General features: G+C 48.4%; 1 protein-coding gene across 7 annotated transcripts in view; it reads left to right on the top strand.

Moving 5' to 3' along the window:
• The window catches only part of LOC140912354 (uncharacterized), a 70,335-nt gene that overhangs the window by 17,779 nt on the left and 34,344 nt on the right, over positions 1 to 18,212 (top strand). For all 7 annotated transcript variants that reach the window (XR_012159273.2, XM_073346610.2, XM_073346608.2 and 4 more), the window contains exons 3-7: positions 711 to 950; positions 6,898 to 7,161; positions 13,520 to 13,759; positions 14,182 to 14,238; positions 14,765 to 15,004. Coding sequence is in view for 6 of the 7 variants with exons in the window: in XM_073346610.2 (XP_073202711.1) it covers positions 711 to 950; positions 6,898 to 7,161; positions 13,520 to 13,759; positions 14,182 to 14,238; positions 14,765 to 15,004 (1,041 nt within the window). In the remaining variant the exon portion in view is untranslated. The remainder of the gene's footprint in view (positions 1 to 710; positions 951 to 6,897; positions 7,162 to 13,519; positions 13,760 to 14,181; positions 14,239 to 14,764; positions 15,005 to 18,212) is intronic.

Genomic DNA, 18,212 nt, shown 5'->3' with positions numbered 1-18,212 from the left:
ACTGAAGGCAAGGGCATGTCTATAGGAGAATCACAGTCAGGAGATTGCCTAATTGCTGTTCTCTGCTGATTCGGTCTGGAATTCCATGAGTTGTCTGCCACACTCCCCGTCCCAGCAGCCAGCATCTGCCCCCTGCATTTCCTGTCCTGAACTCTAGCTTAACACTGTTGTGCAACTGTTAAATGGCTGTTAAACACCACCCCAGAGATGGCTGCATGTCGGTGCTGTGTGAGGGTAGCAGATGGCTGGATTCAGTGGAGAGCAGGTGGCCCTATTCAATGCAGCTGGCATGTCCCCCTGCATGATGGGAAGCTGAGGGAGGGATTGCAGTTCTGAGGCATGATCCATCCTGGGGCAGAGAAGCTTTGTCCCAACCCCTTCTCAGAGCTGTGGCTAAGGGTATGTCTACACAGGGATAAAAATTTCATGGCTGACTTGGCTTTGTGGGGCTCTGGCTCCATGGCTGAGCAATAGTTGTGTAGACATTTGGGCCAGGGTAGAGTGTCCCAGAGCTCAGCCTGGAGCCCAAATATCTACACAGCAATTTTTAGCCTCACAGCCTGAGCCCCATAAGCGTGAGTCAGGTGACCTAGGGCAACCGCATCCGATATCCTGTGTAGACCTACCCTAAGTGGCCCCTGGACCAGCCCTGAATAGTCTGGCCACTAAACCCAGTGATTCAGTAGGGTTTTTCATGTCTTTTTACTCAGGGGGACATTTTGTTGAGTGGCACCAAGAGCAGCTGATCAAACGAGCCTCCTTGGTGGATGAAGTTCTCGCTCTGCTGTATGGAGATGTACTGGACAATGAGCAATACATGGAAATCTGTACTGAGCCGGGGAAGATGCGGAAGCTGTACGAGCTGGTGCCAAACTGGGACACAGAGCGCAAGGACCGGCTCTACCAGGCACTGAAGGAAACAAACCGAGCCCTCATCGACAAACTGGAGGGTAAATAAATGGAATCAAGAAAATAATCGTCCCTGGCACCTCCAGGGCACGACACCCCAAACCCATCCCAGAGGGGACACCAGCTTGTCTCTCTGGGGTTTTATTCCTTGCCCATCACTGTGCTATTGGGACTTGTCCAAGTATCCTGCCTGGGCATGAGTATCAGGTAGTCCCGATAGTGTTAGCCCTTAGTTGAGTGCCTTAGTGACAGTAGGCCCAGATCCTCAAAGGCATTTGGGCTCCTAACTCCCATTGAAATCAGCAGACTTTAGAAGACTAAATACCTTTGTGGATCTGGGCCACGAGTCTGTTTATAGAAAGGAGCATTTCTAAAAACTCCAGCTGTTCCCTGACCCAGCCGCCTCCCAACTGTTTCACTTACCTCTACATCCCTTTGCTGAAATCACCCCAACCTGACTAACCCCTTCCATTGGCTCATCTCATTACAGAGGTGCTGACAGCGACTGTTGCATTAACGAAACAGGATAATGGAGAAAATAATGTTAAAACAAAATTTTTATAGAATGATTGTGATGTTTTGGGATTCACCATATGCCTTGTAACCTGGGTGTCTTGTAGCTGTGTAAAGCTCTGACACCAATAGCCTGCCAGCAGCCCACAAGCCTCACCCTGGCTTTGCCCAAGACGGTTATTCCTTGCAGGCTGATTTTAGTATCCTTTCATTCCCAAATTTTCTCCGAAATTATCCTACTGCAGGAACCAGTCCCTCTCACTGGGCCCTCACAGAGAAAGTGTGAGGGTCACTGCCTCCACAGAGAAAATAGAACACTCCCAGTTGCACACACTGTATTGGACTTACCCAGCACTGATGATTTATAACAAAAGCAAGCCAAGTTTATTAACAAAAGGTCATGGATTAAGTGATACCAAGTAAAAGGGATAAGGTAATCTTGAGGGAATTCTGTGCCAAAAATTAAAAATTCTGCTCACATTTTAAAATTCTGCATATTTTATTAGTCAAAATAACACAATATAATTACACCCTTTTCAATTATTTGCTGACAAGTATTTTGAAATAAATTACCACAATAATTGAAAAGGGTGTGATTATATTGTTGTTGTGTTACTGTGTTCTTTTGACAAATATTCAGAAGTTTGCAGAATTTTAATTTTTTTAATTTTTTGGTGCAGAATTTTCTCAAGAGTAGCAGAGTTCCGTGTGGCACAATCTGGGTGTCGGCAGCTTGGTGTGGGTCCAGGCGGGATCTGGATGTACAGGAGCTTGTTGGGGTGTTCTGGGTGCAGGGGGAGTGGGACTTGGCAGGGGAGTCCAGATGAAGGTGGTTAAGTCTCAATGGGGGGCGTCTAGGTGCCGGGGGAGTGGGGCTTGGTGTAGGGGGGCTCAGGGTGCAGCTGGTGGGGGCTCAGCTGTTGGGAGTCTGGGTGCGGTGAGCTGCTGATGCAGGGGGTGAGGCTTGGAGGAGTGGGGGTTTGGGGAGCTCGCTGTGGGGGTGTTTCTGCGTGCTACTGATGCAGAGGGGGCTTGGTGGGGGGGGTTCCGGGTGCAGGGGTGGGAAGAAGGGTCACTCTATGGAGAGTTGCTCCCCCTGTCCATCCAACTCCCCCCACACCTAAAACCTGCTGCTGAGCCTCACCCCCACACCAGGAACCCCAAACCCACCTCACCTCACCACACCTCTCCTCCTGCACCCAAGCTCCCCGTCCACCTTTCCCAGTACTCTGGAACCTCACACATGCTCTGTGACTTCTCAAAGATAATGGTTTGTAGGTTGCTTCAGCTAGTTCCTTAAGTACCCTAGGATCAATTTCATCAGGCCCTGCCAACTTGACTTTATCTAACTTATCTAAATATTCTTTATTCTCTTCTCTCCCTATTTTGGCTTGTGCTCCTTCCCCCTTGTTGTTAATATTAATTGTGTTGAGTAACTAGTCACCATTAACCTTTTAGTGAAGACTGAAGCAAAATAGGCATTAAACACCTCACCCTTTTTGATGTCATCCGTTATTAGCTCTCCTTCTCTACTAAGTAGAGGAGCTATACTTTCCTTTGTCTTTCTCTTTCTCCTAATACATTTAAAGAACTTCTTCTTATTGCCTTTTATGTCCCTTGCCAGGTGTAACTCATTTTGTGCCTTAGTCTTTCTGATTTTGTCCCTGCACATTTGTGCTATTCTCTTGTACTCCTCCTTAGCAATTTGTCCATGTTTCCTTTTTTTTGTAAAATTCCCTTTTGATTTTCAGGCCATTAAAGAGCTTCTGATGGAGGCATATTGGCCTCCTATTATTCTTTTTATCTTTCCTTCACCTTGGGATAGTTTGCAGTTGTGCCTTTAATATTGTCTGCTGCCACATAGAGACTGCCAGCTCTCCTATACCCCTTTGTCCTCCGTTATATTCATTATTGTCTGGGGAACACATTGGGGAAAAGAGAAATTGAAAAGCCTTGTATTGTTTCCCATATAGAGGACACAAATAAGAGGGGTGTCATATGGAGGCACTACGTGGAGCATCCTCCTGCTACAGGCTACAGCACAAGTGCATCTTCCTCAGTTTCCCTTTTGCAGAGTTCCCAGTAACTCCACACCAGGTTCTCTTGCCTCATTAATACCCCTCCTTTGGGCTAGTTTATTCCAAACACATTGTGCAAATAGTCTGAAATATAAGTCCCAAAATATAGTCAATTTATCACCCCAGTGCAAATAGTCCTTAAAATCCCAAGACATCGCTTCCACTGACATGACACATACCACATTCCAGCATTTTCCCCCACACCCAGGCTCTGTCCATTCTCTTCTGTCCCTCTTCTGGGACACTCACATGGCCCTTCCAGTTGAAGTGCAACACCACTTCCCCCAGTGGAAACCCCCATAGCCTGTCTGCTGGGAGATCATACTCACCAGGGAAGCATCGGTTAATGCCCTGGCCCTCTCACACTTCCCCTGGGTCCAGATCAGAGATGTCAATGGGTAAGCCCCTCTGCCTCTCCCCTGCCTTCAGCCATCTCTGACCTTGGCTCTGGCTCTTCAAATTAGATCCAGCAGGCAACCCCCTCTGCTGCTCTCCTGCCTTCAGCCCTCCATCTCTGGCTCTCTGTCTTGGGAAAGTCACCCAGCAAACCCTCTTGCAGCTCTTGTGACAGATTTCTGTTACCAATCTGCCTGAGGTGTCAGGTGATCAGGCTGAGGCCGCAGAATTGTGGGGAAGGGGATGAAGGAGCACACCAAGTGTCTAAGTTTTAAAGCTTTATTAATGAAAATAATAAAATAACAGCGGAGAGTGCAGGGTGTTCCCCACATCACTCAAAGGAAGGAAGAAGCGTTAGTGTCCCAAGCCCTAACCCACTTTCATACTCACACACGCACTACCTGAGGCTGGCCAAGCCTGGATGTAACGTAAGAAGAAGGGGTGGGGGGAGGGTGGACAACTTGCTTTGGCTCTCAGGAGGGTTTTTAAGTCCTGGGTTCTTTTGGGGGTGGCTCATTCAGGGACCTCTGTTCCACCTCTGTTCCTGGTGCTCTTTGTACCAGTCCAAACAGGCTTTCTGTGGCCTCCTCAGTTTTCCCAAAACACACCGGCCCCAGGGACAAGAAAACAGTTGTTTTCCCCCTGCTGGCCTTCACTGTCTCACTCATTTTGGTTGCCTCTGCAGTCCTGTTCAGCTGAATCCTCCTTTCTCACGGCTGGTCGAGGTGGAATAGGCACCGGTCTTTCTTGGCAGGCAGCCGAGAGTCAGATGTGTGCTGCGGCCTTGAGTTGGAGTCAGCGTGTTATCTTTGAGCCCAGCAGAAGTGTGGAGTTAACCCATTCTCTTCTCTCTTCCTTCTTTCCCCTCCCGCTTCAGCCTCTCGTAACCTGCAAAGGAATCTTCCACTCCACACTCACACCTTTAACCCTTCCCAACATGCCTTGCGATGTTTGCAACAGCATTCACAACATACAATGCTGATCTGCCTCCCCAGGGGACTCCCTGAGGGAGGGGGCCATTGGGTTGTGACACTCTCCTGCCTTCAACCTTCTCCAGGAACCATGAATAATCTCCTGGTTCTGGCACTTTTCCTTTTCCTCACTGACTCACCCCAGATCTCCAGCTTATACAGACTACCCCTCTCTCAGATTCTCCCTGATCCTTTATAGCTTCAGGTTCTGCTCTGCCCTCTTAATTGACCCTACTGGGAGCACCTGATCTGGCATAAGGTAGATGGACCTTCTTTGTTTACATGGGGCAGCCACTCTATGACAGGGGACTTAATAAAGTCTGTAAAATAACTCCTGAGATGGAGGCGGATATTCCTGGCCCTAACAACAGAACAAGGGTTGTTGTAGCCATGTCGGTCCCATATATCCAATAAAAGATATTACCTCACCCACCTTGTCTCTCTAAAAGAACAAGGGGACAGTCAACGAATAAAGGATGGCAAATTGATAACAAATAGAAGGAAATCATTCTTCACACCAGGTGTAATTATACTCTGGAACTCCTTGCCACAAAGAGCCATTGAGGCCAAGAACTTAGCAAGGTTCTCCAAAGGGCTGGACATTTCTATTGATAACAAGAACATTCAGACATATTAATGCTAACATATTTTGGGAGGGATGTCAAACCTCATGCTTAGGACCTAAGACAATCTCTGGCTATAAGTGTATGTCTACACAGAAAGTAGAAACCCCTGGCAGCGAGTCTCAGAGCCTGAGACTACAGACTCATGCTCATGCTACGGCTCTATAAATAGCTGTGTAGATGTTTGGGCTCTGAAGCCAACTGCCTATGCTTCACACTCCAAGTCAGAACGTCTGCAAGCTACGCAAGCCCCATGAGCCCAAATCTGTAGACCCAGGATCTGAGACTCACTGCTGTGGGTTTCTGCTTGCTGCATAGACATAACCTTAGATATCAGGATGAGACTTGGGGTACAGGGCTAATTACCCCACATCTGATACTGCAGGGCTTTCACACCTTGCTCTGAAGCATCTGGTTCTGGCCACTGTCAGGGACAGGACACTGGGCTAGATGGACTAGATCCAGCCTGGTGGTTCCTACATTCCTCCTGGCCTGTCCCATTACACAGGCTGTGGCAGTTGCTGCTGTGTTACCTGAAGAAAGGCATGGCCCAGGAGGTTAAATGAATGACACTGTCAGAACATTAAACAGCCAGTTGTGGCCTGGGGGTCTGTCAGCACAGAGAGTTTAGTTTTTTATGGTGACTTACCTGGAGCAATTGTGTGAAGCACTGTACAGATAGAGGGGAAGAGACAGTCCCTCTTCTGAAGAGATTGCATCAGCACAGACAGGAGGTGGGAGAAGGGAAGGATTATTCTCTCCATTGAACGGGACGAGAACTGAGGCCCTGAGGGGTGGAAAGACTTGCTTGAGGTCACATAAGAAGCTTGTATTAAAACCAGGAACTGACCCCAGGTATCATGTGTCCCAGGGGAGTGCCTTAACCACAAGGCCACCCTTCCAGAGCTGGGTAGATGCTCTCCTCCTGCCGTACTGGTGCTGGTTGGGACAGTTAGCATTAGTCACCTGACATAATACTGGAGAAGGCTGAGATAGAGGGAGGCTGGAGAGGGGTGAAAAGGGGAATGTGAGGTAAGGGGAAAAGAGCAGGAACCTATCACTGCACATCTCGGAGGCTGGCAGATCTGGCCAGTCCGACACCAATGGTCCAATGTCCTCACTGCTTGTGTTGAGGCCTGGATGTCTTTGAGTCCACAAAGCAAAGATCAGTCCTCAGTGCGGTTTGGGGGAGAGAAATGAGAGAGAATTGTTCTTAATGGATGGTAGCATTCTTTGGGGGCGGGGAACACAAACCTCAGGCATGGCCCCCTGCGTGCTGGGGAGTTGCGGGAGGGACGGTGACACCTGAGGCATGATCCATCCTCGAGCTCCCCTGTTCAGGGCTGAGGCTAACTGGCTCCAGGGAACAGCCTGAAATGGCCTGAACAGCTTGAAATTGTTTTTTAGTGCCGCTCTCTCCAGAGGAACATTTTGTGAAGCGGCACCGAGAACAACTAATTCAACGAGTCTCCTCAGTGGACAAAGTCCTGGGCCTGCTACGTGGGGATGTGCTGAACTATAAGCAATACCAGAGCATCTCATCTGAGAGATCTGACCTGGAGAGAATGCGGAAGCTGTTCGAGCTGGTGCCAAGCTGGGACACACTACACAAGGATCGGCTTTACCAGGCACTGACCAGAACAAATCGAGCCCTCATTGAAGAGCTAGAAGGTAAATAAATGGAGTAAGAAAATAACCTCCCTCTCCATCCCCATGGGAACTGCCCCCTGAGCCCAGCCCAGAGGAGCACTAGCTCATCTTTCTGGGTTTTTCTTTGAGTAGATGCAGCCAGGTATTCCACTTAAGTGTGTGCACACCAAGCATGCCGGAGCAGGAGAGTTTTGTCTAGCAGTACTCATAGAGGGGTGGCACTCACACCTCATGGCCATAGTCCCTCTCTAGTTATATGAGGTGACACTGCCCTGACCCACCTCAGTTCCTTCTTACCACCCATAGCGGGAGTCGGCACTCTTTGTGATTTCAAGCCTCACAATCCTCTATTCAGTGACTTTTTTCTAGCTGACTGTAGTTCATTAGTATCCTAGCGTAGTGCTATTTGGACTTAGTGTTAGTTGTACTTTAAGTGTTCCCTGCTGATGCTTTCACCAGGATTTAAACATTGTCCGTCGTGTGTGGGGGTGATCCCCAATAACGATCCCCACACCTGGTGCTTGTTGTGTCTACGTGAAGCCCATGTCAAGGAGCAGCTTTCAATCTGCAGATCGTTCATGAAACAGACTCGTGAGATACCGCTTTTCAAGCATTTTCACTTTCTGCTTGTGTTGGGAGCTGTGGAGGAGGTTCCATGGGGTCACTGAGTTCTGAGTTTCTAGTCTCTGTATTTTCTGGTGCCCAAATCCAAGGGAGGGGTAAGACCTGTTCTCAACCTTCGTGGCCTTAACAAATAGATAGATTATAGGACAGAAAATATCAATTTGCCTCTATATAAATTGATGGTACACCCACATCTTGAATACCATGTGCAGATGTGGTCGCCCCATCTCAAAAAAGATACATTGTGATTGGAAAAGGTTCAGAAAAGGGCAACAAAAATTATTAGGGGTATGGAACAGCTTCCTTATGAGGAAAGATTAATAAGACAGGGACTTTTCAGCTTGGAAAAGAGACAGCTAAGGGGAGATATGATTGAAGTCTATAAAATCATGACGGATGTGGAGAAAGTAGATAAGGAAGTGTTGTTTACTACTTCTCATAACTAGAGATCACCAAATGAAATTAATAGGCAGCAGGTTTAAAACAAATAAAAGGATGTATTTCTTTACACAATGCACAGTCAATCCGTGGAACTCCTTGCCAGAGGATGCTGTGAAGGCCAAGACCATAACAGGGTTCAAAAAAGAACTAGATAAATTCATGGAGGAAAGGTCCATCAATGGCTATTAGCCAGGGTGGGTAGGGATAGTGTCCCTAGCCTCTGTTTGCCAGAACCTGGGAATGAGTGAGAGGGGATGGATCACCTGATGATTACCTGTTCTGTTCATTCCCTCTGGGGCATTTGTCACTGGCCATTGTTGGAAGACAGGATATTGTGCCAATGGACCTTTGGTCTGACCCAGTATGGCCGTTCTTATGTTCTTAGGTAAATATATCAGGTACATGAGGTTCCTAATGGTCACTCTATCAACTGTCCTCCCAACATTGTCTGAGAATGGCTGGTTTTGCTGTCTTGGACCTTCAGGGCACCTACTTTCATGTGGCAATTTTGCGAAACCACAGAAAATTCTTTGAGTCATCTTAGCGGAGCACCATTTCCAGTACACGATGCTTCCCTTTGGCCTCGCTTGTGTTCCTTGGGTTTTTACCAAGTGGATGGCCATTGTTATGGCATGTCTTAGAAAGAAAGGGATCCACATCTTCCTGGATTTGGATGACTGGTTACAGAGGAGCAGATCCAGTGAGGAAGTCTTTTCTCATGTCAACGTCACACTGCACCTATTTGACCATCTGGGTCTCGTCCTAAACACCAAGAAGCCAGCTTCGGTTCTCACTCAGAAAATAGAGTTCATTGGAGCTCTATTAGACTCTATATGAGTTTGAGAGCGTTTCTGCCAAGCAACCGTTTTCAGGAGTTTTGCCACCTCTGTTTCAATCTGCAATCTCAGCTTTTCATGACAGTTCAGATGTGTCTGAGGCTCTTGGGCCATATGTCTGCTTGCACGAAGGTGATCCAGTTCGCAAGGCTGCATCTTCACCCAGTGGTGAGCTGGAGCCGGTTCGCACCGGTTCACGTGAACTGGTTGTTAAATTTTGAAGCAGTTTTGGAACCGATTGTTAAAAATTGTTACGGCTCCCTGAGCTCCCGGCCGGGGAGGCTCCCCCGGCCCCTCCCCCGCCTCCCCCCCTCTCGCAGAGCCTCAGCGTGCCGCTCCACTGCTGCCAGCGCTCTGGAGCGCTCCTGGGCAGCTCGGCAGCTCCTGCCGCTTTCAGCAGCCTGGTAAGGGGGTGGGGCTGCGAGCTCCAGCAGGCGCGCGGCATCCATACACGCTGCCCTGAGCAGCACGGTAAGGGGGCTGGGCCGGGGCTGGGAGGAGGGGTTGGGTAAGCGGAAGGGAGTGGTTGGAGGGGGCGGAGGTTCTGTGGGGACAGTCAGGGGACAGGGAACTGGGAGGGCTGGGTAGGTGTGGGAGTTCTGGGGGTCTGTCGGGGTGGTGGTGGTGGATGGGGTCGGGGCAGTCAGGGGACAGGGAGCGGGGCAAGTTGGGTAGGGGGTGGGGTCCTGGGGGGCAGTTAGGGTGGGGGGGTCTCTGGAGGGGGTGGTCAGGGGACAAGGAGCGGGGGGGGTTGATGGGTTGCAGGTTCTGAGGGGGGCAGTCGGGGGCAGGAAGTGGGTGGGGTTGGATAGGGGGCGGGGACAGGCTGTTTTGGGAGCCACAGTCTTCCTTACCCAGCCCCCGATACAATTTTGCAACCCCGATATGGCCCTCGGGCCAAAAAGTTTGCCCACCCCTGGTCTAGTTTATTATTTTATTAACAGGGGTCGCATTTGCCTCATTCGTTATGTTGATATGCGTTTAATAAAGCAATACTTTGTTTCTATTGCAATAAACATGTACAAATGTTTTTTTTTTTATTGTTAAGTATGACTCCCAATGACTCAATGCATTGCCACTTCTTATGGAGAAAGGTACAAAAAATACATACAGTGGCACGTCCTTTAAATCAGAACTTTTTATAGGGAACTGGTTGTTAAGATTTTGGCAGCTCATCACTGTCTTCACCCCCTCTAAATGTGGCTCAGGGCAGTTTACCATCTGACTCTTCACTTCTTGGACACATTGGTCCATCTTCCTTCACTGGCTCTGGATTCCTTACACTGGAGCTGGTACTTATAGAGAATGTTTGTTTGTCAGGGCATTCCTTTCATCTGGCCCTTACCAATCAGGACTGTTGTCACTGATGCCTTCCTGAGAGGGAGCACATCTGGGGTTGCTGAAAATCCAAGGTCTGTGGTCAGAGCTGAAGTCCTCTCTGCATATCAACATGCTGGAGCTTTGGACCATTTACAATGCATGTCGTATTTTTTAGGTCCCTGTCAGGGGCTCAGTGTTTCACGTATTTACCAGCAATACCACTGTGGCAATGTATTAAGTGAACAAACAAGGAGGAACACACTCCAGGGTGCTCTGCCAAGAGGCAATCCGATTGTGGCAGTTTTTCATCAAGGAGAGTGTCACTCCAATAGGTGACAACTTCCCTGGGGTTCAGAATCATCTTATGGACCATCTCAGCAGGAATTTTTTGCTGAGTCACAAGTGGCCTCTGGATTATCTTTGTAACCTGGGACATTCCAGTGATCAACCTGTTTGCTATAACAGGAAATGTCACTTGTTCTACTCTCAAGGTAGCCTCAGTCTGGGATCCCTGTCCTATGCCTTCCATCTCAGTGGTTGAGTGATGCTCTTCTACACCTTTCCCTCAATTCTGATCATCCCACGGGTCATCCTCAAATTGATGGTGGATCAGGCTAAGCTCATCCTTGTTGTGCCCAGCATATCTGAAGCAGTGCTGGTTCTCTGACCTTCTTGCGCTGTCAGTTCAGCCTCCCATACTGCTTCCTGTCAATCCTGACCTACTCGTTCAGAATCATGGTAGCATCTTGTACCTCGCATCTCATGGCATGGCTGCTGCATGGTTGAATGAGGAAGAAGAGTGATGTTTGGCAGCTGTTCAGCAGATTCCACTCAACAGTAGAAAGCCCTCTATCAGGATGGCCTATTCAGCAAAATGAAAACAATTTTCTATGTGGTCATTAGCCTGCAGAATTCAACTGATGCTGGCTTCCATCCAGGACATCATGGAATACCTGCTGTTCCTTCAGTCATCGGGACACGTGCTGAATTTGTTGAAAATGCAGTGATATTGGCGTTTGATCCCCCTATTCAGGAAAGATCAGTCTTCTCCAATCCCATGGTAGCAAGATTCTTAAAAGGGGCTTCTTTGTCTACATTCTCCAGTCTGAAAGCCGGTTCCTCTGTGGGACCTTAACATGGGCTTTACAGTGCTGATGGGACCTCCATTTGAGCCCCTAGCAACTTGTCCCTTTCCTCTCTTGCGTCAGAAAACTGCATTCCTGATAATGATAACACCCGCAAGGAGAGTGTGTGTGAGTTGCAGGCTCTGATGGCAGGGCCTCCTTACATGCAGTGCTCCACGGGCAAGAGGACTTCATCCCATTTTTTTGCCTAAAGTGGTTTCTAAGTTTCATTTGAATCAGGCTGTGTACTTACCTGTATTCTTTCCTAAGCCATATTCATCTCCAGAGGAGCAGCATCTCCATACATTAGACACCAGGTAATGTCTAGCCTTCTATCGAGACAGGACTTCTTTGTGTCTTGCCTGGCCTGTTTATGTCATATGCAGATCATATGAAGGATCAAGCAGTACATTCACAGACGATTTCTAGATGAATAACACCCTGCATCAAGACTGTATATGAAATAGTTTGGCTATTCCCCCTCAGTGGGTGCAAGCTCATTCAACGAGAGCACGTCAAAAGCTTTCCTCTGTGATGTTTTCATATCGGACATTTGCAGAGTTCCTACATGGTCATCCATACATATATTTACCAACTCTTATGCCATTACCACATCTTCCAGGATGGATGCAAGCTTCAGAAAGGGGGGTCCTGGTAGACTCCAAGCCCCACCTCCTGAGGAGGGTATTGCTTGTGAGTCACCTAAGCAAAATACAGAGCTGCATCTACTCAAAGAGGAAGAAATGGTTACTTACTGTAACTGCTCTTCAAACCATGATGCATACGTGTATTTCACAACCCACCATCCATCCCCTCTGCATCAGGGTCTCATTTCTGAGTGTTCGGTGCGTAGGAAATGATGTGGGTTGGGTCTGCACCGCCTCAGGTAGGCAGAGGAGGGGCGAGAGGCATGATGTGCAAGCACCACCCCCCTACTGACACTGCTAGGCAAAGTTCTCCAGATCTGGCATGCTAGGTGTGCTCACACTTAAGTGCAATACACCTCTGCATCACATCTCAAAGAACTATGGTTACAGTAAGTAACTGTTCCTTTGTACACCTCGGCCCTCACTGGTTTCAGGACTGAGCAAGGATTTTAAAGCAACCCCGTAGGGCCAGGGCAGGAGCTGCAGCTAAATTACAAATCACCCAAGGGGGTTAATCCCTAGTTTAACTGCATTAGTAACCACAAATGTATTTACAGAATGGCACCACTTCTGCAATTTCCAGCTGGCCCCCAAGCTGGCCTCCTCACCTCTCTCTGTAGCCCTTCCCAGAAATCACCCCAGCCTGCCCCGCCTCCAGTATTCCCCCTGGCTCATCCCTTTACACTGTGCTGGGAGCTGCTGGAACAATTAGTGCTGAACCTAGCAATGTGGTTAGCCCAGACAGCCTTAACTCTGCCCCATCTCCCCCCACTCTTCACTGAAGCCAGTGACATTTAAGAATGAACTTCACAGTCTTGTCCTTAGGGGAGAGAGAGATTAAAAAGTCATTGGCTGATTCACTTAGGATTCTGTGAAAGGTCCTGCCCATAACCTTCCTCCCCAATAGCTAAAACTGTTCACTGCTGTTTTAAATTGTGCTGTGTTGTTGTGCGGTTGTTAGAGTTGTCAGGTCCTGTCCCAGAAGTGGCTGCATGTCAGTGCAGGGAAGTGATCCCCATCTGTACTTCCTGTGAAGCACTTTGAGATTCCCCTGGGTAAGAGGAACTGGAAAAATAAAGAAGCTTTGTTACCAAGGACCAGATTGTGTCCTGTCCCTGCAGTGTGTGTGTGTTTGGGGGGAAAAGAGAAACTTTCAGTCATGTGCCCTGCACTGGGAACAGTAAGCCCCTGCGCTTAGTAGAGCAGAGAAACTATTCACACCATGTGCTCCAATGGAGGGACCATGAACCCTGAGCCACCATCTGTCCTGGGGGCAGGGCAGCTTTGCCTCAATCCCTGCTCAGGGCTCTGGTAACTGTCTGAAATAACATGGTGGTTCAATTCAGCAATTCCAGACTGTTTAATTTTGGAATGTCTTTCTCTTCAGGGGAACATTTTGTCAAGCAGCACCGAAAGCAGCTGATACAGCAAGTCTCTCGGGTGGACGAGGTCCTGGCTCTGCTCCACGGAGACGTACTGGATGATGAGCAGTACCGGAGCATCAGAACTGACCCAGGGAGAATGCGGAAGCTGTACAAGCTGGTGCCCAGCTGGGACTCATGGCGCGAGGACCACCTCTACCAGGCACTGAAAGCAACAGACGGAGCCCTCATCGAGGAGCTGGAAGGTAAGGAGCTGTAATGAAGATAACAACCTCCCCCAGCTCTCCCAGAGGGTGGCACTGGTGCATCTCTCTGCATCTTTATCCCTTGCCCATCATTATGGTATCAGGGATGGACAAGGATTCTAAAGTAGTTCCTTAGTGCAGGGCAGGAGCTTTGAGTGAGCTGTTAATGACCCAATCTGATTAACTCTTCATTAACTGTTCTGGGGCCCCAGAGAGAGGGGGAGAGTTCCCCCATGGGTGGGTGACTGTGGGAGCTGGATCGGGGCTTTCATGGGCTGGGGAAGGAGGCCACCAGGATGGGGGTGGTTCCTATGGCTGGGGGAGAATCATGCCCAGTTTCGCATGCCCACTCTGGCTCTGAGATCTCTGTTCCACTAACCCAATCCTCACTCTCTGTACCCCACTTGCTCTCTTTCCTGCAGGCGCTGATGGCTGGGACCAGGAGTTATCTGCACTAAAAACCAGTGCAGGAGCTACCGGTGAGTCAAATCACCTAGCAGGATTAACCCTTGGTTAACTACATGGAGGGGCTGAGCATATTCACCCACAGAGCAACACAGCTTCTATAACCTACCAACAAGAGACCAGGCCTCCTCCCTGCTGCCCTGTCACCCTAAATCCTCCCCACTACATCCACCCAGTCCTGCCAGGGAAACACAAGGAAGGCAGCATGGGCAATTTCAGGGACAATTTCAGGGGCACAGAGGGGCTGTTTCCTCCATGCAACCCTGAGGCACAAGAAACACCAATGTGGTGTTTGGAGGAGGTCAGGCTCTGGCCTTGTCCCCACTGCCCCATGGAGCTGGCTGGGTTCAACAGAGAATCGGATAGCCCCATCCAAAGGGATCATGCAGCTGGCATGTCCCCCTGTGTGCCAGGAAGCTGGGGGAGGGGCTGTGACTCCTGAGGCATGATCTGTCCTGGAGCTCCCCCGGGGCAGGGACAGCCCCCAATAGCTTTGCCATTAAATTGAGTTATTCATAGGTTTTTGTGCCCTTTTCCTAGGGGAACATTTTGTTGAACGGCACCAAAAGCAGCTGATCGAACGAGTCTCCTCGGTGGACAAAGTCCTGGATCTGCTCCGCAGGGATGTACTGGAGCCTGAGATGTACCGGAGCCTCAGAACCAACCCGGAGACCATGCGGAGGCTGTATGAACTGGTGCAGACCAGGGACAGAAGGTTCAAGGACAGGCTGTACCAGACACTGAAGAAAAGAAACAGAGCCCTGGTTGAAGAGCTAGAGGGTAAATATATTGAGTAAATAAAATAATCTGTCCCTGTGCTCCTGGGGACAAAAAAACAAAACACCATAAGCAGCATAGCATACTGGAATAAATAGGATGCACAGACTATATATGACAGGTTTCAGAGTAACAGCCGTGTTAGTCTGTATTCGCAAAAAGAAAAGGAGTACTTGTGGCACCTTAGAGACTAACCAATTTATTTGAGCATGAGCTTTCGTGAGCTACAGCTCACTACATCGGATGCATGCCGTGGAAACTGTAGCAGACTTTATATATACACAGAGAATATGAAAAAATACCTCCTCCCACCCCACTGTCCAGCTGGTAATAGCTTATCTAAAGTGATCACCAGGTGGGCCATTTCCAGCACAAATCCAGGTTTTCTCACCCCCCCCCACAGATTCACTCTCCTGCTGGTGATAGCCCATCCAAAGTGACAACTCTTTACACAATGTGCATGATAATAAAGTTGGGCCATTTCCTGCACAAATCCAGGTTCTCTCACCCCCCTCCCAAAAACCACACACACAAACTCACTATCCTGCTGGTAATAGCTTATCCAAAGTGACCATTCTCCCTACAATGTGCATAATTAAGGTGGGCCATTTCCAGCACAAATCCAGGTTTTCTCACATCCCCCCCACCCCCATACACACACAAACTCACTCTCCTGCTGGTAAAACCCCTTCAAAACTGACCACTCTCCAAGTTTAAATCCAAGTTAAACCAGAACATCTGGGGGGGGGGGGGGTAGGAAAAAACAAGAGGAAATAGGCTACCTTGCATAATGACTTAGCCACTCCCAGTCTCTATTTAAGCCTAAATTAATAGTATCCAATTTGCAAATGAATTCCAATTCAGCAGTTTCTCGCTGGAGTCTGGATTTGAAGTTTTTTTGTTTTAAGATAGCGACCTTCACGTCTGTGATTGCGTGACCAGAGAGATTGAAGTGTTCTCCGACTGGTTTATGAATGTTATAATTCTTGACATCTGATTTGTGTCCATTTATTCTTTTACGTAGAGACTGTCCAGTTTGACCAATGTACATGGCAGAGGGGCATTGCTGGCACATGATGGCATATATCACATTGGTGGATGTGCAGGTATACGAGCCTCTGATAGTGTGGCTGATGTTATTAGGCCCTGTGATGGTGTCCCCCGAATAGATATGTGGGCACAATTGGCAACAGGCTTTGTTGCAAGGATAAGTTCCTGGGTTAGTGGTTCTGTTGTGTGGTATGTGGTTGTTGGTGAGTATTTGCTTCAGGTTGCGGGGCTGTCTGTAGGCAAGGACTGGCCTGTCTCCCAAGATTTGTGAGAGTGTTGGGTCATCCTTTAGGATAGGTTGCAGATCCTTAATAATGCGTTGGAGGGGTTTTAGTTGGGGGCTGAAGGTGACGGCTAGTGGTGTTCTGTTATTTTCTTTGTTAGGCCTGTCCTGTAGTAGGTAACTTCTGGGAACTCTTCTGGCTCTATCAATCTGTTTCTTTACTTCTGCAGGTAGGTATTGTAGTTGTAAGAAAGCTTGACAGAGCTTTCTGACAGAGGCATGCAGGTAGGAATAGCGGTCAGTAGGTTTCCGGTATAGGGTGGTGTTTATGTGACCATTGTTTATTAGCACTGTAGTGTCCAGGAAGTACATCTCTTGTGTGGACTGGACCAGGCTGAGGTTGATGGTGGGATGGAAATTGTTGAAATCATGGTGGAATTCCTCAAGGGCTTCTTTTCCATGGGTCCAGATGATGAAGATGTCATCAATATAGCGCAAGTAGAGTAGGGGCTTTAGGGGACGAGAGCTGAGGAAGCGTTGTTCTAAATCAGCCATAAAAATGTTGGCATACTGTGGGGCCATGCGGGTACCCATAGCAGTGCCGCTGATCTGAAGGTATACATTGTCCCCAAATGTGAAATAGTTATGGGTAAGGACAAAGTCACAAAGTTCAGCCACCAGGTTAGCCGTGACATTATCGGGGATAGTGTTCCTGATGGCTTGTAGTCCATCTTTGTGTGGAATGTTGGTGTAGAGGGCTTCTACATCCATAGTGGCCAGGATGGTGTTATCAGGAAGATCACCTATGGATTGAAGTTTCCTTAGGAAGTCAGTGGTGTCTCGAAGGTATAATGTCACGGCTAACCTGGTGGCTGAACACCTACAAGATCTCTGTCAAGCTTTCTTACAACTACAATACCCACCTGCAGAAGTAAAGAAACAGATTGATAGAGCCAGAAGAGTTCCCAGAAGTTACCTACTACAGGACAGGCCTAACAAAGAAAATAACAGAACACCACTAGCCGTCACCTTCAGCCCCCAACTAAAACCCCTCCAATGCATTATTAAGGATCTACAACCTATCCTAAAGGATGACCCAACACTCTCACAAATCTTGGGAGACAGGCCAGTCCTTGCCTACAGACAGCCCCGCAATCTAAAGCAAATACTCACCAACAACCACATACCACACAACAGAACCACTAACCCAGGAACTTATCCTTGCAACAAAGCCCGTTGCCAATTGTGCCCACATATCTATTCGGGGGACACCATCACAGGGCCTAATAACATCAGCCACACTATCAGAGGCTCGTATACCTGCACATCCACCAATGTGATATATGCCATCATGTGCCAGCAATGCCCCTCTGCCATGTACATTGGTCAAACTGGACAGTCTCTACGTAAAAGAATAAATGGACACAAATCAGATGTCAAGAATTATAACATTCATAAACCAGTCGGAGCACACTTCAATCTCTCTGGTCACGCAATCACAGACATGAAGGTCACTATCTTAAAACAAAAAAACTTCAAATCCAGACTCCAGCGAGAAACTGCTGAATTGGAATTCATTTGCAAATTGGAAACTATTAATTTAGGCTTAAATAGAGACTGGGAGTGGCTAAGTCATTATGCAAGGTAGCCTCTTTCCTCTTGTTTTTTCCTACCCCCCCCCCCCCAGATGTTCTGGTTTAACTTGGATTTAAACTTGGAGAGTGGTCAGTTTTGAAGGGGTTTTACCAGCAGGAGAGTGAGTTTGTGTGTGTATGGGGGTGGGGGGGATGTGAGAAAACCTGGATTTGTGCTGGAAATGGCCCACCTTAATTATGCACATTGTAGGGAGAATGGTCACTTTGGATGAGCTATTACCAGCAGGATAGTGAGTTTGTGTGTGTGGTTTTTGGGAGGGGGGTGAGGGGGTGAGAGAACCTG

This window comes from Lepidochelys kempii, chromosome 6, assembly GCF_965140285.1.
Source record: "Lepidochelys kempii isolate rLepKem1 chromosome 6, rLepKem1.hap1, whole genome shotgun sequence".
Lineage (NCBI taxonomy): Eukaryota > Metazoa > Chordata > Testudines > Cheloniidae > Lepidochelys > Lepidochelys kempii.
This window is presented reverse-complemented; position numbering and strand designations above follow the sequence as displayed.